At 31.7% G+C, this 24,951-nt stretch overlaps 1 protein-coding gene and 1 long non-coding RNA gene across 2 annotated transcripts in view; one reads left to right on the top strand and one right to left on the bottom strand.

Annotated features, from left to right (window-relative positions):
• The window catches only part of LOC126739009 (uncharacterized), a 156,628-nt gene that overhangs the window by 113,124 nt on the left and 18,553 nt on the right, over nucleotides 1-24,951 (top strand). The window lies entirely within an intron of this gene.
• LOC126739007 (putative fatty acyl-CoA reductase CG5065) lies at nucleotides 2,831-22,735 on the bottom strand. The gene is made up of 11 exons (XM_050444532.1): nucleotides 22,417-22,735; nucleotides 11,600-11,764; nucleotides 11,420-11,550; nucleotides 11,206-11,363; nucleotides 11,062-11,152; nucleotides 10,856-11,008; nucleotides 10,699-10,801; nucleotides 10,425-10,617; nucleotides 6,028-6,267; nucleotides 5,706-5,975; nucleotides 2,831-3,182 (listed from the first exon to the last, which is right to left on the bottom strand). Exons 2-11 carry the CDS (start codon nucleotides 11,748-11,750, stop codon nucleotides 3,107-3,109), a joined length of 1,566 nt encoding a protein of 521 aa, XP_050300489.1. The 5' UTR covers nucleotides 11,751-11,764; nucleotides 22,417-22,735; the 3' UTR covers nucleotides 2,831-3,106.

The raw sequence follows: 24,951 nt of genomic DNA, 5'->3' as shown, positions 1-24,951 counted from the left end.
CATAGTTATTTATCAACTGATTGTGCGGGAAAAATATTTAAAACGATTTTTCAAGACTCAAAAAATGCCGAACGTTATTCCTGCGGTAGAACAAAAGCAACAAAAATTGTTACAAACATTCTTGGCCCAGAATCTAAACATATTATTTTAAATGACTTAGCCAATAATCAGCAATTCTGCATCAGTTGCTATGCGTCAAATAAAGGGAATGTTAAAACATTTCCCCTTGTTATTAGTAATTTTAAAAAGGACGTTGGTGTTTGCACAAAAAATGTTGTTGAAATTTTATTCGGCCACCTCAGAAAAGTCTGAAGATATTGCCAAATGTTTGGTCGAAAGTTTGACAGAAGCTAACTTAAATATTTTAAACCTTACGGCTTATTGCGCAGATAACGCTTCCGTAAACTTCGGCAAAAAGCAAAGTGTTATTACTGAACTCAACAAATTAAATCAAAATATTATTCCTGTTGGATGTGTTTGCCATATCATACATAATGCCGGGAAGCACGGGCAAGTAGCACTTAAGTATGATGTTGAATCTTAAGTTATTAAGTGTTACAATGAATTTAGTAGTAGCACAAAAAAAGTGAATGAATTAAAAGAATTTTTCATTTTTTGTGAAGAAGAATGGTCTGATTTATTAAGAGCCGTTCCAACAAGATAGCTTTCTTTAATTCCTGCCACTGAACGTCTTTTAAAGCATTTTAGTCCCATTAAATCATATTTTCAATCGCAAGAACGACCCCCGCCATTACTGGAAACTTTTTTTGAAGATGAGCTTGGTGAAGCTTATTTAGGTAAGCACGTATTAATTATTTCAACGTCTTAAAATTTGTTATTTTAACGTTTTTTCCAGTTTTGTGTGTCAAGGTATTAATCTTTTGCTGGTGAAAATTTTTGAGTGTTGTTTCTATGATAAATATCTTTATATAAAATATTATTGTTCTTCTAAGCTACACGTTTTTTTTTAATTGTAGGTTTATTACTTAATATCGGAAATTCGATGCACAATACAATAACTAGGTTAGAATCTGAAAAAACGTTATCAATAGAATTATTTAATATTATGCAATCACTGAGATGCTCATTAAAATTAAAAAAGGAACAACGATTTTATGGATCCATAGCGCTTTCTCTATTAAGAAAGTGCGATGATCACACGAAAGTTACCATGTTTAAATGAGAAGCAGATGTATTTTTAGAGAGAATTATAAACTACTTGGAGAAATGGTAAATATTTTTTATAAACTAACAACTAAAGTAGTTAAAAACGTGTTTAAATTAATTTGTAGGTATAACTTTGATGACGATAATAAGTTTAAATCACTTAGTGCAATGGCTTTGCAAAACAAGCCATGAATATGAATAACTTTTTGAAAATTTGCGAAGATTTCCATATCGAAGTTAATGAAGATTTACTTTTTGATGAATATGTTACCTTACTAGATTTTATAGAAACATTTTCGGGAAATTTTGATGAGCTAATTACAGATCAGCAATGGGTAGCCTATTTCAAAAAAAGTAATGCCCCCAATTTTTTTAAAATTTGGCTCATTAGTTTTCTCCCTTTCGCATTCAAATGCCATGAGCGAAAGAATTTTTAATTTAACGGGTTTGGCATGGAGAAAAGAGAGAAACCGACTGGACATAAAAACATTAGAAGCCGAATTAATGGTCAAACATAATTACACCCAATCTTGCCAAGAATTTGCTAAATTTTTAAAAAAGAATGGTTCACATATTATAAAAAAGGTTAAATCTAGCCAAAAATATTAATAACCTTTAGTGTGTTTAGAGTTTAGTGATATTTTATTTTTGCAATTACATAAATAAATTTTGTATTTAGTATAGGTATTTTTTTGTTTAGTTTAAGGTTTTAAAAATAATTTTTTTACGTTGTTCTATAATATTCTCTATATCTATAATTCTATATCTATAATATTCTCATGCTTTTTATGCCAAAGTGTGGCATAATTAAGGCGTAACACCCCAAAATTTCCTGCGCCGCTATTTATTTTCCCCTCAAAGGCATTATCCACCTCCCGCTTTTCAATTTTTAAAATCTGGCAACCCTATTGCCAAGCGAGACGACGCTACCTGATTTGTCAGCAGAATCAGTTTGTATGCAACCACCATTTCTCTATATATTAAGCGTCTACTTTACACAGACTTTTAATTAAACTACTTGTGAATCGGTTCTTTAATAAGGTTTCCAAAAATAAATAAGATTTAGTTATATTTATCAAGCGTATGATGAAAAATAAGTAGATATTTATATAAATCGTCTTATTTCATTTTCACATTGATTGTTTATATTTTATTTAAAGACCATACATATGTTAGCTCAAGTTTAAGGCAAATTGAATAATGATCTTAGTCTGACATTCCCACAGCTTTTATGCATGCCATGAGTTAATTCCGTAAATTTAAGCCTCTTGTATCGGCAAATGTTATACCTTTGGTTGATTTAGCAATATTTGTAACATTTTACTGTTGTATTGTATTAATATACTGACTTTATATTGTCTAAGTAGCTAACTCAGTACTCATCTACTATATTGGTTTATATTTTAATAATTAATCTATTAATAATTTAGTTCTTGTAAGACAATAAAATTATTAACATTGACTATTTTATAAAATTTGTATTCGTCTATAAACACTAAGATATATTGTGTATATTTCCATATATGGTGATTATTAATTTATAAAGGAATCTCTCAATTAAAATATACTTTTGTTATTTACTATTTTTATTAAATAAATATCAACTTGTGTTAAAATAAATCAATTAGGATACAACAAAAGTTCCACTAAAAGTATAATGTGCGGTCCAAAAGATATTTGGAAAAAAAATGCAATATAAAGTCAATATGAATTTGTTTAAAAATTGCTCGGTTCCCCAAACTAAGTAAATCTACTTTTGCCAAATCATTTAAGTGTTTTAGATAATAAGTGACAAAGAAGAGTTTTTTTAAATTTTAATGTCAGGATCTTTGAAAATCTTTTTAAATATTATTATTTAATGAAGTTTTGGACAGCACTTTATATACATATTCGTAAAAATAAATACAAAACTATACTATTTATTTTATAGCTTAATATCTTAGAAATAAGACGACACTATCCTTAAGAAAATATAGAAGGTAATCGCTTGAAATATCCTTTGAAACCAGTATAATCTGAAACAAATATAAAAATGTATTAGTAAAAGGTATTAGTAATTACTAATATTAAGTGAATGTCCTTTCATTGCATGTTATTTATTTTTTAATTTCCAGCTCTCAGCTAGTAAATGAACAACTGCTGCAAAGCAATTGGAAATTTAGGTAATAAGTGGAAAATAACAGATATAATAACATGTATATCATGCGACAATAAATACGACATAGGCGCACGGACTAGTTAGTGCGGCATCTGCGACACATCAAAGATTCTAATAGATCTCTGAACTGGACTTTAATAAGCAAACATTTACATATATTAAGGAAACATTTTTATGGAATAAATGGAGTTTTGCAAAAGAAGGATACAGGCAATACTAAGTAAAAATTTAACATTCTACTTAGTCGAGTACGTATGCAAATACATTTGAGTGTGGTGTGAGTTCAAAACTAGGTAAAAACACAGTGGAAGAAAGAGAAACGAGGCTGCACCCAGGAAGGTATTTTATGGCCATTTTAGTCATAGTAAATAAGAATCTAGTAAAGAAAAGCACCGCAGTTATTGCGTAGACGATCTGATTATAGCAGCCAGAGATAATTACGGCGCATAAATAACATCTCAGATAGAAAGCAAGATGCACTGAGCATAATTAATAAATGGTAGAAGGCTGGCCGGTAAATGCATTTAACACCACCATTAATTCCTTTAGAAGGAAAAGAGCTTTTGCACAAATCAAGAGGTCTCTTCCAAAGAAATGATTAGCAAAGTACCTAATCCTGAAGGCCAAGTCTATCCTACGATAATAGGAAAGAAAGGTTATACAAACTACGGCAATGGTTAGCGAGTTCAAAGCCTAGCATGGCTCTGGATGCTTCTGGATTTTCGCCAATCCACGTCTTCATACAAGTAGAACCTAGCCTTACAGAAAGACAACAAAAAAGTATTGGCCCTGGAAAACTTCTTTGTAACAATTCAGTCATTAGTCAATAAAGGCAATTACGGAATTCAATTCCAGATTAGTCGGAGATATCATAAATGTCCTTGTTAAAGTAACTGTACTGGGTACTAAGCCTGACGGCTACTAGAGAAGCCAAAGAAGGGTCAAGCTGCACATTAATAAACCTAGAGCCATTACGTGGTATTGCAGAAAGACCTTGTACGATGACATTTAAACACTATGTTAGTTACCACAGTTGGTAACCCCAGAAACCAGGTCAGAGGCAGGTTCAAATATTTATAAAAACTTAAAGACCTGAATTCATGATGGACCCTTTGAACTACAAGAGAAAATTTGTAAGGATAGTAGTAGGTCTAGTTATGGGTCACTGTAAACTAAGCATTTGAAAGCAATAAAAATATCAGAAACCAGATTCTGTAGGCCAACTACTGTCATAGGTTTATAAAATTTTCTAGCGTTTATCTAGAAATTTCCATTGATTGGCAGCTGGAAATTAAAAATAACTCACAGTAGCATTTCAAAGCCCGGTTATAGAGATGATCAATAACATGTTGAAAATACAGTAAAAGCTCTTTATTCGCGATTCCTTCATTTGCGTGTTTACTATTCGCGGATTAAAAAAATGCGACCCAATTCCTATATTCGCGGCTCAAAATTTCTTTATTCGCGGATCGAATCAGTACGTCGATGCATTTGATAAAAAGGACTCAAATAAGTATTCAACGGAATATCCTTTGTAAACGCATCGTCAAATGGACTAGTAAAAAAGTAAAATTGACCTTATTACAACTATATCCAAAGTATATTGTTAAATGATATCGCCGCCGTATTGGCTCCTTTGACATAGGCCGCTCTAACTACAGGAAATGACGAAGAATCTGTGTAAATACAAACTTTGACTGCAAACATTGGCAAAAACTGCCGAAATTGCGAATAAAATAGGACGAGATGGGTTCGAACAGATAGAATCAAGTGACATTTAGACGTTGCTTGAATCGCAAGATGAAGATTTGACTGAAACGGACTTGGAGAAAATGTTAAGTTCGCAGCATATTGAAAAAGAGGCTTTAACAAGCACTGGAAACGTGACATTTAATTCAAAAAATCTTAGCGAAGGTTTAAGAATGGCAAATGAACTTTGTGATTTTTGTATGAAAATTGATGCATCTATGGAACCAAGTCTTATTTTTAAGAGGCAAATTGCTAATGCCACTGCTGAATATCAGTATAAATTGAAGGAGCTTTTAAAAAATGCCAAGCAAAAAAAAATTACATTACAATTTCTTTAAGCCGAAGCCTGAAGGTAATAATTAATCAATATGGTCAAAAACGTCAATTAAATTCATTTTTTATATGTATGTACTTGTTTGTTATTTTGACACCTAGGAACGTATCCCTTATAATCCCATATAAATTGCCATTTCATATTCACGGTTTCTTTATTCGCGGCTTATTTACGGAACGTATACCCCGCGATTAAAGAGCTTTTACTGTATGTTATATTTTATGACAAATATAAAGTAACTGTTGCTAGGATAGATTAACAGTTTGAGTTTTGATTATATGAAATAGTTGGTTTTACCTGTTTAATTTATTTAGAGCATTAGGTAAACTACTTAAGTCATCCTTCAGAACATAAAGCCTTATGCCTTTCAAGAACTCCCCGATATATTCATCCCAATCAAAACCGCTTTCTTCTGTCATATCTACAGAGAACTCCTTTCCATCTTGAGCAAACTCCACAGATTTTCTTAGACTTTTAAAGGTCGACGACCCGAAGATCCACTCATTTGTCGAAAAGAAACTTCCGGCTATCAGAGCTTGGTTAAACTTTTTACTAATTTTTAACATCCTAAAAAATATTTAAATTATTATCCAAAAACTTATCACACCCGGAAACTTACATGGGTTTTTTTCCGGTACAATACAAGAATATATCCAATATCGTACTGGGAATATTATGGTACAATAGGGTACACAAATCATGAATCCTTCTGCTGGTTCTGTAAGTGAAACCTGGATACCAAGTGACGTATTTGCTAGGCCATATTACGCTATGTTTTAAAGTGTATTCGCCAAACTGTTTCCAAGTTACTGGATTATCTGTTCCGCTGGTGCAGTTGTACACTCGCATAGAATTGGATCTGGAAAATCAAACAAAATATAGTAAAGGTTAATTGGTTTGAAAGGATCTATTTTTTCCTAATATAAACTAATGTTTATTTATATATGTCTATGTGTAATATTATATGTGTAAGAAAATTATTTTTTTTTCATGTAGTGGCGGATCCATTGGCCAAGAGGGCGTCGGATGGCACACCCATTAGACCGATACACTTCTCTCAGTAACTATATACTCTGTATGAAAATAAATAAAGACTAAAAAGCAAGGTGGATAGGCTGAGAAAAATGACCTTAGATGAAAAGACCCTTAAAGGGAGCGGGAGAACTTAACCGTATGTGTGAATGTGTAAAACTAGCACTAGTTTGACGCATTCACTTCACAAATTAATCTGAATATGGAAATACTAGGGAAAGCAAACTTCATCAGGTAGATAGACCTGCTATATTGGTCAGATATTTTATCATTTGGTTTGGAGGTACATAATAATTATTTTAACTTTAGACCAGCGGCAGTGGAAGAAATTCACACCAATTTAAACTCTCAATACGGATTTCGTAAAAATCACGCAACAGCACTAACTACAGTTAAAACACTAACTAAATTAATGAGGACCATGGAATTAGTACTTAATTTGTTGAATTCTCCAAAGCGTTTGATACGCTCGACTACCGGCTTTTCCTGGCAAAATTAAAATACTATGGTTACAGGCAATTAAAAATCTCATATAACAACAAAGAAGCATAAACTGTAAATATTTTATCTGAACTCCTGAATGTTGACAAACAACTCTATCACTCACTTAATCTATCAGAAATATAACAAGCCCTATGTAATATTAAAAAGGATTTTGACGGTTAGAGCCCTATCTTTACAACACAATTTAAGAGTAAATTCTGATCAAAGTAAAGTACTTTGCATTGATCGAAACAAAATATCTTTCTCTCTTTGCAAAACTCTCCTTTATCATTTGTAACAAGCGCAACAAATGTAAGGGTAAAAAAAAGAAAAAGTCCATTCTGAAGTGGAGTCAATATAATATTGAAAAGTTAGTAGGAAAAGTCTTTTCTCCACAAATAAAATGCCAATTCTCTAATTTCAGGAGTGATGCATTTCCGCTAGTATTCTTACCATCATCAGACTTGAGTTACTTAACAGTGAGAGATTTTCTGTATGTGTTAAATAACTCAAGTCTGATGATGGCAAGAACACTTGCCGAAATGCATCACTCCTGAAATTAGAGGATTAGCATTTTATTTGTGGAGAAAAGACTTCCCCTACTAACTTTTCAATAAAAATGTAAGGATTTTGGGAAAGATTTAGGAAAAGCATTTGCCTCCCTAAAATTCTCAGGCAGCAATTATCACTTTCTAAACTTTAATTTAAAAAAAATATGCGAAAGCCTATACTAGTAGTAGTACTAAGTACTATTACTTCGAATACTGCAATTTTATTGCAGTATATAGATCTTGCCTCTATGCCCACTAACAAAAATGGAATACAGTACCTATATACAAAATGTATGCTGTAGACTCTTATACGGAATAAAGAAATACGAGTGCAAATTTATTTATTTATTTATTTATGTCAGTCAAATTTAATATAAGATGCGAGAAACACTCGTTTCTAAGCAAATTGGGCAATAATAACAACAAAGTGTATACTGTTAGTTGCAGGTGTTTAAATCCTGTGAATTAGCTTATATTAATAAAATAAAAAAATTAGTATTTTTGTGTATTCTTTTTACCTCAAACTAATAATTGTTGCTTTTTAGACAAATATGAAATTTGTTTATGTTGTTTATTATGATAACTTTAACTTAATGGTTATTTAGGTGAGATGACTGAAATTTATAGGTTGACTAAGAGTACTACGCCTAGAAACGCTGTAGTTTCACGAATCTGTCTAAAAAATTACTTCTTTTCTTATTCTATAATTATTATTGAAATTTGTTAAACGTTTTATTTGTTGAATGAAGGCATTTTCTACCTATCTATGAAATATGATTTCAGGGCAGTTTATAACGAAGAAAAAAAGGGTATTACATTAAACAAAATCCATAACCTAAATGCACCTGGTGCATTTCCTATTGATTTTATTAAATTGATTTAAAGAGTTCTTGCTGTCTAGCAAAACAGCCACGAGATTGTATTTTAAAGTAAAATCAGTTTATTAGTAATACCTTTTGCTTATCTTTAGTGCAAAATTTAGTTATTTATTGGAAAAACCTGCAAAAGTGATAATTAAAAAATTTGAAAACGGATTATTTTTATAGGATTGCAACTACTATCCAGACGCTTTATATAATATACAAAATTATTACAATTAACTCATGTAATTTATACGTTTATCAGAACTTTAAGTAACCAATAGCTATTGGTAATAACAATAAATACAGGGTGTCATTGAAATGGTGTAAAAAAATTCGGGGGGTGATAGTACTCCTAAAAATTTTAAAAAAAGTTCCTATAACTATAGGGCGGAAAATGCATATTAAGGGAGTTAGGGGCACTGAAAGGGTAAATTTAAAAAACGGTTTTTTGAAATTGTAGGCTTAAAAAACGAGATAAAATTTCGAAAAAAAATCCTCTGCCATAAATTTTAACCCAAAATCAAATGGTGATACTGAAAAATAATTTGGAAAATCGGAAAGGGTAGTTTTTGCAAGGGTAGGGGGTTAATTCGTGAATAACTTTTTTTAGGTTATTTTTTTCGCAACGTGGGTTCATTTTTTAAAAACTACATACTTTTTCCTACAAAAAAGGTACTCTTGTTGCACATCGCCCAGAACGATGGTTTTCGAGAAAATTGAAGGCAAAAAGTTTGCTCTGATGGGTTGCTAACTGGTTAAACAACATAAACCTATGAAAGTTATGGGGTTTCAAAAGTAAACACGTAGTTATTAAATAATTAATTGAAAAATCTAAATTTTATGATTTTTAAAACATCTTATTGCTTTAAAAAACGAAATAAACCAATTACCAAAATTCCTTATTAAAATAATGCATTTCTTAATTCATTCATAGTAAATGTTCAAAGTGACCACCATTCATTTCAATGCAGACATCTGCTCTTCTTCTCCATGATCTGCGTACCCTGTGGAATATCCCTGGGGTTGTACGAAATTGATTGGAACAGTCGATAATGCGTTGACGTAGTTGCTCTTCAGTATTAATCGGCACTGAGTAAACCAAAGTTTTCAAGTGGCCCCAGAAGTAGAAATCTAATGGATTAAGATTTGGTGATCTTGCTGGCCAAGCTTGTGGACCACCACGTCCTATCCAACGCCTCTCAAAAACTTGGTTTACAGTTAGCAGCCCATCAGAGCAAACTTTTTGCCTTCAATTTTCTCGAAAACCATCGTTCTGGGCGATGTGCAACAAGAGTACCTTTTTTGTAGGAAAAAGTATGTAGTTTTTAAAAAATGAACCCACGTTGCGAAAAAAATAACCTAAAAAAAGTTATTCACGAATTAACCCCCTACCCTTGCAAAAACTACCCTTTCCGATTTTCCAAATTATTTTTCAGTATCACCATTTGATTTTGGGTCAAAATTTATGGCAGAGGATTTTTTTTCGAAATTTTATCTCGTTTTTTAAGCCTACAATTTCAAAAAACCGTTTTTTAAATTTACCCTTTCAGTGCCATCGTTCTGGGCGATGTGCAACAAGAGTACCTTTTTTGTAGGAAAAAGTATGTAGTTTTTAAGAAATGAACCCACGTTGCGAAGAAAATAACCTAAAAAAAGTTATTCACGAATTAACCCCCTACCCTTGCAAAAACTACCCTTTCCGATTTTCCAAATTATTTTTCAGTATCACCATTTGATTTTGGGTTAAAATTTATGGCAGAGGATTTTTTTTCGAAATGTTATCTCGTTTTTTAAGCCTACAATTTCAAAAAACCGTTTTTTAAATTTACCCTTTCAGTGCCCCTAACTCCCTTAATATGCATTTTCCACCCTATAGTTATAGGAACTTTTTTTTAAATTTTTAGGAGTACTATCACCCCCCGAATTTTTTTACACCATTTCAATGACACCCTGTATAATACCGGCTATAAGATGACGATGGCAGTAAGGGTACGTCAAATTAAAAACGACCTCGTTTTTAGCCTTAGGCGTTATCTGCATTATCCGTTAACCTTAATAAGAATACTTAATTATATATTATACTTTACCTATAAGCAACTGTATGCCAGGCACTAGTAATCAAAGTATTAACCACAATATCTACCGGAACCAAGTCCATGCGACATTTATCATCGCATATGATCGTTTTGATGGTACCTCTTCCGCATTCCATTAAGATTCCAGTTATTCCGCTTACGTTGTCTACCCATCCAGGATATGGCTCTTTCCAAGCAGCTGTAACTATTTTTTTTTTGTGAAAAATACATTATTTTTACTTTAACATATACATTTTTTTTTTTAACATTGAATAAATCAACTTACTGATGGAGGGTCGCACTATCGCTGTTGGTACAGTTCCAGAATGTTCCATAACCAGTTGCTCCGCCAATGCTTTTGCGAAAGTGTACGTATTGGGGTGGTTTCCCTGAAAATTTTTTATGACAATATTTTAATTTATGTGGGTAAGTTAATCACATACCACTAATTTTGGAGATATCGCTTCGATAATATCACTTGGTAGGTTTTCGATTAAATTTATCATGGCGTAAGCGTCGTAGGTTGGAGCGTAAACCTGTTCATTAACCGTTTGTTTGTCAGAGTTAGAATAAGCGGTAGAAACGTGAACACAGCTCTAAAAAATATGCAATTATTTTATTAGTTTTATGGCATTGAATATATACTTACTTTCAAATGCATCATTTTTTCGCATAGTTCCAAAAGCCTTTTGGTCCCTAAGGTGTTCAAGATAATCGCAGTTTTCAGATCTTCGTTGAACCTGCAAATTATTATTATAAAATAACGGATTTGATAAAATAATTTTTACTTTACTTGACTGTGGCAGCAGAGTGAAATACTATATTGATATTTTCAATCAGAAAATTTCGATCTTCATCCGATAGGCCCAAGTTTGGTAGTCCTACATCTCCCGGTATAGCTTTAACTTTTTCAAATGCATCAGGATCCGTTTCTCTTATCCGGTTAAATACCTAAAGTTAATATTAATTAAATAAATCATTTATTTTTAATAAATTAAAATACCTACAGAATTTTTGAATAGTTCTTTGAGTCTGAGCTCCACTGGTACGCCCCTCTTGGGCCTCATAAGTAGGAAAATTGCATCTATTTTTGGGCATGATTTTAGTAGCTTTTCTACTAAAGCTTTACCGACAAAACCTATGAGAAATATTAGCATAAAGTATTTAAAAAATATTTTAAAGCTTACCAGTAGCTCCAGTAATAAAGATTTTGGAGTGTTCGTAAAATTTCGAAATGCTGTTTACAGAAGGATCTAACATATAATTTTGGTTATCGTCAATCAAGTGGCTGGAAAAGTGGCTCTGGGTGGTGAATAGTTTTTGTTGAGGCACTCCCATTTTTTGCAGCGTACCTAAAAAGGTTTAATATACGAATATTCCTGAGAATTTTTGATCAAATTTAAGTTTGTAAGAACAAGTCCATTTTTGAAGCCGAGTGGTTATAATATAGCGGATTAGGAAGGGCAGCAAGCCTTTTCTCCACAAATAAAAATCTTTTAGTCAGGAGTAAAACGTATTTCTATGAGTTCACTCATTATCATCAGACTCATATATGGCTATAATATAGAACCTTGACTCTTACACTATATAACTGCAAAGAGTCATTGCAGCTATACTGATGTTTATAAATACCTAGTCTCCTTAAAATAACCCCACAAATAAAAGACATTTGGTGATATATCGAAAGATTGTCTTGATGGCCCAATAATATTGGCGTCCAAAATACCAGCCCAAACATTTAACTTTTGAGGGTACTGAGTACAGAACTAAAAACTTCTGTGAGGATTGTGTTTACCATGCAATGGAAAAGAGGGCTTCGTATTGAATCCAAAACTACCGCATCTACTAAATTTACTGAGAATAAATCCCTGTATTGTACTGCCAAATTACCTCCATAAAACCATTTAATCAATTGAACTTTTTTGGAAGAGGTATATATTAAATTATTTTGATAACTATTAAAAAAAAAATAAAATCATCACACAGCAAAATGAGGTCTGCCGATTGTGCTGTACAGAAATAATCCAGAAACGGTGTTACCATTTATAATGCCTATGTGTAGTCTTCTATTTAATTACAGTGAATTACAGTCTAGCTAATTACAGTGAAATCTCCCATTAGCGGACATTGACGTTACCAAGTTTATTGTCCGCTAATAGGAAGTGTCCGCTAATAAGAAAACCCAAATATGTAAATGTATGTACATAATTTTTATTAACTAACATGTATTGATGAAAATTACAAGTATAAACAAACATAGGTACATTGCTACCTTAAATACCAGAAAAAGAAAACTGAAATTTAAAATCCTTAAAAATTTGTTGCAAAATTCAGATCTTATACCTTAAAAAAGTCAGATATTTTTGCCTGCTTCTTCTTTTTCATTTTTTCCTGAAAAAAGCAGGTTTGAAAATGCGATTCGATATTTTTAAGGTGTTCAAAAGCGACAAAATCATTTTTTGTAATTTTTTTTAGATAATCAACACATTTTAATGCATCGGCATAAGAATTCACAGTACTCAAAGCTTCTTCCCTTTCTTCCTCTTCTTCACTATTACTCTCCAGCAAAATTGTATTTTGTACCTCATCAGCAATGGTTTCTAGACCTCCTTCAAATGTTTCTTCCGTATGAAGTTCTTGGTCCAATATAATAAAGTCATTATCTAATGCGTTAGAAATTTGGCCAAGTTCCTGACAGTTTTTCCAGAATTCCGCTAAAGTTGCCAAAGGTAAGTCATCTTCTGGATCGTAGTCTTCTGCTCGAGTATCTCCTTGAGGTGATTTTTGGAAACCAGCTTTGACAAAACAATTTTGTATAGTGCGTGGGGTAACCTTATTCCAGGCGTTCTTAATAAAATATAATGCCTCCAAAATGTTAATCGATTTTGATAAATCTGAAGCAGACGATACATCATCCATTTTTCATAGGATGTGCTTTAAAATCTGGCTTCTATAAAATAATTTAAAATTTTGTATTATACCTTGGTCCATGGGCTGACATATAGAAGTTGTGTTGGGAGGTAAAAAAGTAATTTAATATTTTTAAGGTTAAGTTCTCTTGGGTGTGAACCGGCATTATCAAAAAAAAGTAAAATTTTTCGTTTTTGACAACCCATTCTTTTATCGATATCCAAAAGCCAGTCTGCCATGATAATTCTTGTCATCCAAGCTTTTTTATTTGATGTCCATGTAGCCGGCAAACTCTTAAGTGGTAAAATTCTTAAGGCTCGTGGGCGCGCAGCTTTTCCAATAACCAAAAGCTTTTCTTTATCACCAGCCATATTGGCGCAAAATAGTATTGTTAATCGTTCTTTTGACATTTTGCCCCCTGTGCATTTCTCACCTTTAAACATTAAAGTTTTATCTGGCAAAGCTCTAAAAAATAAACCGCTCTCATCTGCGTTATAGATGTCCTCTGGCCTATATCCTAGCAACATTCCTGGTAGCCTCTCTAAGAACTGATTCACATCTTCTTGGTTTACATCTGCCGACTCCCCTGAGATGCACTTAAAGCTTATATTATGCCTTCTTCCCACTTATTCAGCCAACCATCTTTATTAGAGGCCCTGAGATGGGAATTTTTTTGATTTCTTGCGCGAACAAACCATTCAAAACAAACTCGGTCTATTTGGGCAGCTTCACCTTTCAATTTTGCTGATTTCTGATCTAAATTTTCTCCCGATTGCCATTGTCTTCGAATAATTTCTTTATTTTTTACAATCTCCGCCGCTTGACTTTTACTTATATTAAACCTAGAATAATATGTACATTGTGATCACAAAATACAAAAATTAAAATCCTACACCCATACCTTTCTCCCAGTTTACGGACATTTAAACTTTCCTGTTCTGCAATATTTACAACCTACATTTTTTGCCTCAGCGTTAAAAAGTTTCTAACGGGCGCCATGTCACCTGCTTCAATTACAAGACGGTACTAAAACAATACATACGAGGATACTAAAGTGGCGTGATTTTTTTCCTGGAGTAACGTAACGGTCATTTTTGTCCGCTTTCGAAGGTCCGTGTCCGTTGTTGGGGAATTTTGCGCGTTTTGGGGTTGAAAATGTTTGTCCTTGTCCGTCCGACACAGCGTCCGCTAATGAGAATTTATTTTATAGGAAATTGTTCTTTAAAATCTCGTGACAAAAAATACTGTCCATTAATAGGACATGTCCAGTATTGAGAGCTGTCCGCTAAGAGGAAATTCACTGTATAATAATAAGAATTTTGATTTTTTTCATAAAAAGAATCGAAATATGTATCAACACCCTAAATATTTCTCAATTAATTTGATTCGGTAAGAAAATATTTTTTAAGTATGTATGAAAAGATTAGGCAGTTTTATACATGCTTTTACATTTCAAATTTTAGAGGCTGGAAAGCAAATTACAAATGAGAATTAGAGTAATTTCTGGTCCTATTTATATTGCTTTAAATGGTAAGCAGAATGCTTAGGATCCAAAAATTATAGCAATTGTGTAGTAGTTAACAAAAAAAAAGCATAGACAATTGCATTCAAAAATCAAAGGCATTAAGAGATCCAGTGCAGATGATAAAATATCACATTATATCATTATAAAGGCTGTTTAATTTTTCTTGATCAACTTTTGCTACGTTTTATCACCCCATCAATTAACGCCTATTTACAAAACAGCAGATAAGTCATTAATTAAAAACTAGAGACCGATAAAGGTTAATATTTTAATTTTTTTTGACCAAGTATATTATTTAGATATCGCAATATACTGATCCCTTTTTAACTCTATTTCTGCAAAAGGACGAAGATTTTTGACCGGTAAATATATCTACCAATCATCTTTTATTTTTGCAACAACCATTTGATAAATGCCATAAAAGTTCAAACTACTGTTTGCGTATTGCAAACTCTGAGGGAATATTTCTGGATTGTTAATTCTGATAGTCTCTGAATAAACTAGTTACACTGCGACCTTTTTAAGCTCATTTCATCTAGATTCCAGAGTTGGTAGATGTCAATATCAGCCGAAGGTTCCTCTTTTTCAACAAAACCTCTTGTAGAAGTAACAATCTATTCTTTTCTCCAGAGCATGACGTTGAGGAGTATAGTAGCACACCAGAACTTACACGTCTGTAAAATTGAAGACCACTCGTAATATATGAACCATACCTTAGTCCAAGTTATCAAGTACGCATACTAGCTTGGGAATAGCCAGGTTTCCCAGATCCTTGGCAACCAATTCTTCCTTTAGGGCGTCCCACACGTGCTTATAGGTTGGTTTTTGATATGACGCCTCTCTATTAACCAGAAAGAAAATCCTTCTACCAGTTAGTTTCTTTATCGGTTACCGTGAGCGCTTGCCGTACTCTGAGCTTAGACCGATCAAGCTCCAGAATTTTTCCGAACTTTCTTCCGAAAATATCAAGTGCTAGAGCATACTCAACTGGAGCAGTAAACAAGTTTTGCTGAAACTCAAAGGTCAGGCCGTACCGACTCCTTCCGCCATTGTTAAAACGATGGGTCAGTAATTCATCGAATGTCAAATCTGGCTCTGGTTGCATTTGCTGCAGTTTAGCATGATCGTGGTTTCCATAATCAGGAGCCAGTAGTTTGGTTAAAGATTAAGGTGAATTACTCGAGCTTTACACCATGGCGGCTTTTGTTGCAGAATTTTCTACCAATTATCTTCCTGGTTGGCAGTATTGCAGTCCCTTTCCTCCAGCTTCCTTCTTAGCTCAGTGACTCTTAGATCTACCAGCTTTGCCATTTTCACACACTAATAGTCCGATTTATCTCAATTCAGTGTTATTTATTTTTTACCAATGGCCAATTAACTGACGCCCAATTCACATCCCACACCTGTGTCCCTTTTTTTACCGTTCCTTTATGTGTAGATTAAAATATGTTTATTGTTTGTAAATTTAGTTATTAAACTTCGTGACGCAGGGTATTTAAGAGAAGTATATGAAGTTTCTCGTAGCAATGTGTGGAAGACAATACGATAAGAACAGTCCTATACTTCTCATTATCAATGGGTAGAAGCGTTACAACTAAGCCACATTTACACGAGATGGAGTGCAAAATTTCCAAAATAATCATGTTTTGCCAGTAGGAAATCCACATGCTGATCTAATTTTTAACATAGATTTTTTATTAAATGTTTGGGCTGGAGAGGTTAATTGCATCCTTGCTGAACCCTTCTTTTTTTCACTGACCAATGAAATTTATTTAGATTTTCTTCGGGTTGCTATGCCCTTAGGATAATTTCTAAGAACTTAAACGTTTACATGGCAAAAAATGTTTATCAGGCTCTTGAATCAGGGCCTTGAATGAAATCACATCTTCGCTATGGGATTTGTTTCTGGGAATCGTGTGCCTATTATATCTTTAATAGAGTATTTGTTCTGCAAAAAAGAGCAATTAGAGTCCTCTGTAGAGTGAGGTGTCGTAAATCTTGCAGGTACTTTTTGTGCCAAATAGACCTTTTGTTGCTTATATATTCTTGAAAAAATAACCTCGTTTGGAACTCGTCTTACATACTCTCTTCGGTTAACTATTCCACATTCAGAGCAAGTGAGAAGTTTTTTTGGTTATATGGATAAGAAAAAGTTTAATCACCTTTCTCTTCGAATAAGAAAACCTAATTCTTGTATTAGATTCAAAAAGCATTCAAAAAGGTTATTGGCTACTAAGGTATATTATACTCTAGACGCGTTTCTTAATGATGTTTTATCCTGATATATACTAAACATGTATGTGTGATTTGAAAAAAAAATTTAATGTAACTCTATTTTGCTTTCTGACATCTACTAGTTCTTCTGACTTAGATTAAATAAGGCTTTGTCAATAACTCTATTTGGGGTAATAAAGTTTCTTTATAATTTGAATTTGAATAAAGAAACGTGAATTCGCAGAATTTAGTTTAAAGTTTTAATTCGCAGAATTCACGACTCTTAGAGCAAGAATGCCGGATAACAGCTGGTATATTCGCAACTGTTAAGATCGTTACAATAAATTCAAAAAACCTGATGTCATTTTGATGTCACGAGGTCACGCAAACCAAAAATCACCGTGGGTTTTCCGTGTAATTGATCGCTTTGCTTTTTGGTATCTAAAATTTGAATTCTTATTAAATTTTAACTATTTAATTTTTTTTTGTAAGCTTTCTTTTCTATATTATCTTATAGACTCTTAAAGCGAATCTATTCGAGGATTAACTTAGCAGTCAGTGGAAATATTTGATTATTTTACTTTAATTTAAAGGAGATTAGAACGTGATTTTAGGTTAGAGGCAATTATCGCAACTAAGGTACAGAAGCCTCCAAATTTAAAGCTTTACAACATTAATAATTTTAAGCACCTATATTACTTAGGGTAGTCTATAATTACAGTTCATGAATTATTGATGCATCAATAATAATCAACATAGAAAAAAACAGCCATGTAAATAGCAAGTTTTGATAAAACTAGTCGTTCCTCATAAGCGATCACAACAACGTCATATAGAAAGCTTTATGAAATATATACCGATATCCACCCAATGAATAAAAGAAAGTGTGCATATTAACAAAATAATTTTATTCAATAATTTAAAACTTGCTGTCTTTGGATAATTAGGATGTTTAAATTCCATTTAGATATTATTATGTTTTTTAGTGATATTAGGAAACAAACCCAAAAAATATTTTCATTAAAGGTCGAGAATCTCGAAAACCATAATGCTTTGAACTGAAGTATGATTGGTTTAAAAGACTAAATGGTCTGCTGTATCACCTCCTTAAGACTTTTAGTTCCTTTCTCAAGTACATAATCAAAAACAGTCTATAACATGATATATAGAGTTCCAGTCCACCTTTCTATATGCTATTATAAAAAAAATAGTATTTTCCTCGCTGCATAAAAAGAAGAAAACTATTTTCGTTAGAGAACTAAAAAAATATGCATGCTATTTATTTCTCACGAAATAATTTTGTTTTGAACATAACTGTAAGAAATCAACATTTCTCTTTCATCATTTTAGGCCAAGAAATCGTTTAATAAAGAAAGTGCAATATTCGCAGATTTGTATAGAAATTAAATGTAGGCTACGGAGATGACGACACTCGTGCAACCAGTTCTTCAAGCGTTTTCACGAATATTTATCATGCGTGTATTTTTTGATTAATATCTATAGTCTATTAATATCTAAGTTTGTTAGAGTGTAGGTTCTAATTATAATTAAAAATTCTGCAGTGGAGAAATTGTTTTATTAAGCAGAACAGAATATGAATTTAGTAATTAAGTGAAGTTTTAATCCCGTCTATTATGTGAATGATGCATTAATTATTATTGTAACAATTATGCATATAATTGAGTAAATACCAATTATACAATTTAAAAATTTTACAAAATAATTGCTTTAAAAAATCTTAGCTTTCTTAACTAAACGAGTGGTAAACGGCGAGTTGTTTTTAATATATTGTTTTGACGTTGTAGACATTTTTGTTTTTATTGAATGAATATAATTACAATACCTAGCGAAAATACATAGCGAAAGTTGGAAAACAACTTCAAAGGTATTTTAAATATGCTTTTAAACAGTTGGTATTTCATAAAATAGATTTTAAATCATAGAAATGGAATCAGATTCTCATATCATTAAGACTAATTCAAATATTATAAAAAGAATTAAATGATTCCATTTAATAAATTAAGTCTTATTTAAAAGCATTTTTTTTGTGAATTGCTGATCAAAATTGTAACTTTATAAAGGAAACTGTTGTTCTTGACAACGTTTTAAATTATATTTATTTCAAGTTTAAGTTGTGGTCTTCTCACGTGAAAACTAGAACAATACATATTACAAAACATAAATATTCCAGTATAGTGCCGGTTACCTACAGGAGATGATACAATTAAAATATACATAATAAAATATATATGATGTTAACAAACCAGTAGACTAAAACTAGTTTTTATTTTCTTATATTGTATCGTCCCTATGCTGGGTTTGGGATATCTCTGTTGTTTATATAAGTACGATATGCATTATTCAAATTTTAACGCAAGAAGTCCTGAAGATGAGTTTACTATAATTTGAAACCTTGATAAGAAACAAATAGTTTTCTTTAAACCTGTCTAATTTACCCACAAAACACCACGATTTTTTTTGACATTGCTAACCAAGAGGAGCTTTACTTTTTGACGGAATTAATTTCTTACGGTCACGATTTTTATTTAATTAAATTAGTAAATTATATTTTGTAAAAAAGACATTACTAGAAAAACCTTGAATCTATTTTTTTGACCTTATCAGGCAAAATTGGACAAAACTGGAATAATCTAACACTAGATGCTTGGCTATATAGGAAACTTGTTGATTATCAGCATTGATTTCTTCAGAATATGTCAACGGTCACGAGGCTAATTGATTATCAGCAATACCTGTGGGCCTTTGACAAAAAGGGTTATGTTGACAGTATTTATACCGATTTTTTGAAGGTATTCGATAGAGTAAACCAGTGGATTAAAAATCATTGATTGAAAATGGATCCGTTGTTACTTGGATAGCAAGTTTTTTCATGAGGCCGTAGCAAGTGTGTTTTGGAGAGTCATTTTACCGTGAGGTTAATATCTGTAGTATCATCAGAAATTCCACAATCATTCAATTGATAATATTTGATAACGATATAAAGCTGGACAAATATGTTGGAAGGTATATAAATATCTTGAACTTCACTCAGATCTTAATAATCTTAAAAACAAGACTCGGCGATATCTCTATTGTCATCGTAGTTTCAAAATCAATTTACCGAGATTCTGAGTATTTAGAGAAGCCTTAAGGACTAATAAATATCGTATAAGTATTATTAAATTTTACATCGGAAAAATATTACAGTGATTATGGTAAAAGATAAATAAAGGAATTTTCTGTGTCACAATGATAAAAAAGCAATTTGTCGGGCTGCTCTTTTTAAAGAGGTTCTGGAAGTTTAGAAAGTGTCGCAGGCTTAGGACTTCAAACAAAACTGATTTCATTTCAGACGAAATGCCGCACCTTTATTTAGGCTCATTTTTAAACAGAAATAGCCTTGAAGGTGGCCTAAATAAAAGTCAAAACTTGGGCATTACTTCTAAAATAAAATCAGTTTTATTTGAAGTCCTAAACCTGAAGCGACACTTTGACGATTGTTAAATAGTTTGAATGTTATTTTTTTTATTAACATTTGAACTACATAGATTTCCTTTCATAGAAATAAATAAATACATAATTCAGTTCAGTAAAATAGTAACAAATTATTTTCAGCATCATGGCAGAATGAGAAAAAGCATTTACCTTAACGGAAAAAAGAAATTAACCGACCTGCATATAAAGAAACAATAAATTACTTAAACTTCCTAAAAGGAAATCAAAGATTTCCAACCACATAACATCAGTGATAGACGCCTGTGTGTTTTCTAATGTCAAATATTAATCCAATTTTTTATAAGATATCATGGTGGTTGATATAATATAGGATCTGATTCCTTAGGGTTTTCATAAAGCATTTCATATTGCATTTTTATTAATGTTTGCCAATAAGGGTAATGTTTTGACTGTATTGTCTTGAAAGCTGGCAATTCTTAAAAAACGGAATTTATACAAAAAACGAGGTTCTGAGATTTACCTGAAATTATGAAACTGTTACAAATAATATATCACAAATGAGAAAGTCCTGCTACTTCTAAAAAAAAATCATTAAAAATATGAGTGAGATCATTTTCTTTGTAATAAAAACAAATGTTTATTTTTTTTTTGGAGCAAAAGGCGCTAGCCGATAGATCTGTCTGGCAATATAAATTCTAAAACATTCAAAAACATTCTAAAACACGAAAAATATTGATAATTATTATTTAGGTATAATTTATAATAATTAATAACTTCATAAAAATCAGTGGCGTAACAACGGTGAAATTTGCTGTGTTCGAAAAATCGTACGGGGCCCCCTACACTAACGGGGGCCCCCTCCGCCCCCTGTTTTTTCGGTCCTTGCATATCATAAGTGAAAATACAATAATTTTTTAATCTCAAAATAATTTTATGAAATCTCGATGCTTTTCTTGTCATTGTTCCCCGTGAAAAAACCTTAATAAAGTTCAAGGAGCTGAATGTCGCGGCCCCCGACCTGTATTTGCATTATTTGGCCAAGACACGAAGATATCTTAATTTTTTAATGCCTGAAGTAGGCTAGATTTACAAACAAAGTGTCCGATTTTCTTTGCTTCAAATATCTTCCCCAGTAGATCATTATTAAATAAAAATGTAGAAAAATGTGAATATGATTTTCAGTAACCATAAATTTGGTAGGGGCACCATATATTCTATAAAAACTCTATACTCAAAAACATTTGAAAATATTTTTATAGTTTACGTTTAAACGAAAATTTTGCGAAAAAAATTTTGATAATCTTGCAAACATTAAAATTATAAAGTATTTGGGGGCCCCCTGCAACTTTACAGGACAGATTTTTCAGGTAATAACTAATTAAATGTTAGGAAAAAATTTAAATTTAAATAGCCGAAAGTTCTTTAAAAATTTTTCCGATATCAGTCAGCAGTAGTAAGCGGAGCGAGGGGGCCCGTGTTCGATAGAACACAGTGGAACACCGGTAGTTACGCCACTGATAAAAATATATTTAGTGAGCAATTTTTTAAATTACAAGACAACACGCTAGTTCTGATTGATTTATTATATGTATATAAGTATAATTGTATTTATATAATATAGCGACGAAAATTTTGTTATAATAATTATTTTAAAGAAACGAAATTAATACTATTCTTTAGTTTACTTATGAAATTGAAAGATAATTTACACATATATAAAAATATAAGGTATAAAAAAATTTCACATGTGGAAAAATTGTAAAATAATTAAAAATTCAATCCTAATTATTTTTTAATAATTGATTTTTGTAAAAAGCGCCCTACTTACCTATAAATATTTTCAAAACCAAAAATATTTTCTAAAAAACTACTACCTACTAAGAAAATTCTAGTACTTACGTAAAATATTCTGCGCTACATATAAAATCCAGATCCAAAAATGCGGAACACACTGACCGACTGAATTAAGGTCTTTATCCCACTGATACTGCCGTATCGTTTCTATTTTCGCGAAAAGTTCGCGCTACAAATGTGTACCAGTACCACCGAGAGAAAGCAGGAAGATCAGTACCACGTAAGTTGTATTATTACTTAGCGCATAACGTATCACTCTTATATGCTTATACCTCATTCATGATTAGTAAAAAAGATTTGGTACTTGGTACTTTTATATAACTAGATTTGCATATTGAGAAGATTAAAATAGATAATAATATATACATTTATGTAAATTATTGACAGAAATTATACTTCAAAAAGGTTAATTTAGTTTTTTGATTAATATAATTAGGCGTTTTTTAGAAAGATTATGTAATGGCAAGGCATCAACGAAATTAGATGCAAAATTTAAATATTTATGGACTTCCAAGGTTCTGCACGTAGTACTTTTTTTCAAATTAATCCGATATTTAACTTTTAAAATGCTTAAGCGAATGTAGGAATAGCGAATTTTCAGAAAAATAAAATAGAAATATACAGGGTGTTTTGTTAAGTATGGCAAAGTCTATATAGTAATATGAAATAAATTTTTCTTAACTTTTGATTGCGAATGCATTTTTTTTTCTGATTGCGATATCTACTTGAATTTCCAGAGAAATATTAAAAAAAATAAAGTTTTTTAAATAGCGCCCGTAGCGTAGTGAGGATGCAGTAAATCAATGTTCTAATTATTTTCTTTTAACTAATACGTAACCTTATTTTCTTAAACGATCAAGTATTTTCAATTCTGTTAAGCTAAATCAAAATTATAAATACTTTCGTTTTATGTAATTTTATATGTTTTAATTTTTCTGGAGTAATTTTTCTTACTTCCGAGGAGTTACCAGGAATAATTTTTAGTTTTTCTTAGGCATCTGAATAATTTTCTTAATTATCTGGAGTTTTTTTCTGAGCAGTTATAATTACCATATAATGACCATACATTTAAATGTTTGTTTAAGCAATTTGAGTCTTTGTTAGGTTTGCTAGAATTCAATAAATTACCAGATGATATAAAATTGTGTAATAACGTCGATAGTTTTAAATGTTTACTGAGAGTACATAATAGTCATTATTTGTATCTACTTTTTATAAGACCTTGCTGTATATAAATATTTAATTTTTTTGTATGTAACTTATATTTGTATTGTAACATAATGTAAAATTTTGTAATAATTATGACCTTTTTTGTTATTCGATTTGCATTGTCGAAACATGCTCGAAATATCACCACCAGCCGACCATGGTCGGCATGAGATGCAACCTCAGCAGGACCATCGAGTGTTGATAATTCGCTAACAAAGTCAAACGCAACGTATAACAATTAAGTGTCTATGTATATATTATTTTTTCATGTAGCTGAATTAATTTTTTTTAGCGTAAATTCCTATTTTCTTTAAGGTATTCTTATCATAATAATTTTTTGAGTTATTTCTCTTATTTTCAGGCAGTTATTGCTCTTTTTCCGTTTTTACTGTAATTTTGTAGGTTCTTTTAAGCAACTTACTTAAAGCAGGTGAATTCAGCTGTTTTAAATTCAAAGCAGATGGAGTAATTTCTGGTTATTTTTTCAGGCATCTCAAATTATTTTTTTTTCTTTCAGATAGTTCTTTCATGCTTTGCCATGCAAAAACAAAGGTAAGGACACAAAGTCACGGTCTCATCCAATCTATATAATTTATTAAAAAAGCTTAAAAGCTACACGTGTTTCGCTCCTGTCGGAGCATCATCAGGCCTAGACCTACACAGATCACATTACAACTGTTGTTTACTGTTTTAATAAATTATATAGATTGGATGAGACCGTGACTTTGTGTCCTTACCTTTGTTTTTGTTTTCGTTTGGTCTCTTAGAGAGGGATGGATGATACGTTTCTATTTGCCATGCAATTTGCTAATGTTTTTAAGGCATCTGTAGTAATTTTTCGAGCAAAGTTACCCAATTAGTCAATAAATTCTAAATTTGAATATACATAATTCTTTTTTGAATTTCTTTTGCTCACTTTTTGTATTTATTTTTTTCCCAAAGCTCTTGGATTATTCATTGCTCAGACATAAATATTGCTACGCCTTCAATATTCTTCTTTTTTCTCTTGGCTATTGGCATTGGTGGTTTCTTCTATGGATGGATAAAATAATCACTTGTATGCAACCGTACCCAGTTTATTTCTATTGCAAATGACCTCAAATTTTTTAATGCAATTGCAACAGACTTGAGCCCTTTTTACCACCTAGTGTGCCATAAACTACCTCTCATTAAATGTTTCCAATTGTAAAAATTCCCTGAATCCTCATCATAAATTTATCAAAAATTCACTTGTGACGCGCAAGTCCATCACATTACAAGACTTCGGCGGTCATATTTAATAAAGACCTTATGATAAAATTATGTAGAAAGCATCTAAAATGCTTCGATTTGAAATCGGCAAGTGCAAGGCTTATACCTAATATGCCTTTT

Source organism: Anthonomus grandis, chromosome 7 (assembly GCF_022605725.1).
Source record: "Anthonomus grandis grandis chromosome 7, icAntGran1.3, whole genome shotgun sequence".
Classification (NCBI taxonomy): Eukaryota; Metazoa; Arthropoda; class Insecta; order Coleoptera; family Curculionidae; genus Anthonomus; species Anthonomus grandis.
This window is presented reverse-complemented; position numbering and strand designations above follow the sequence as displayed.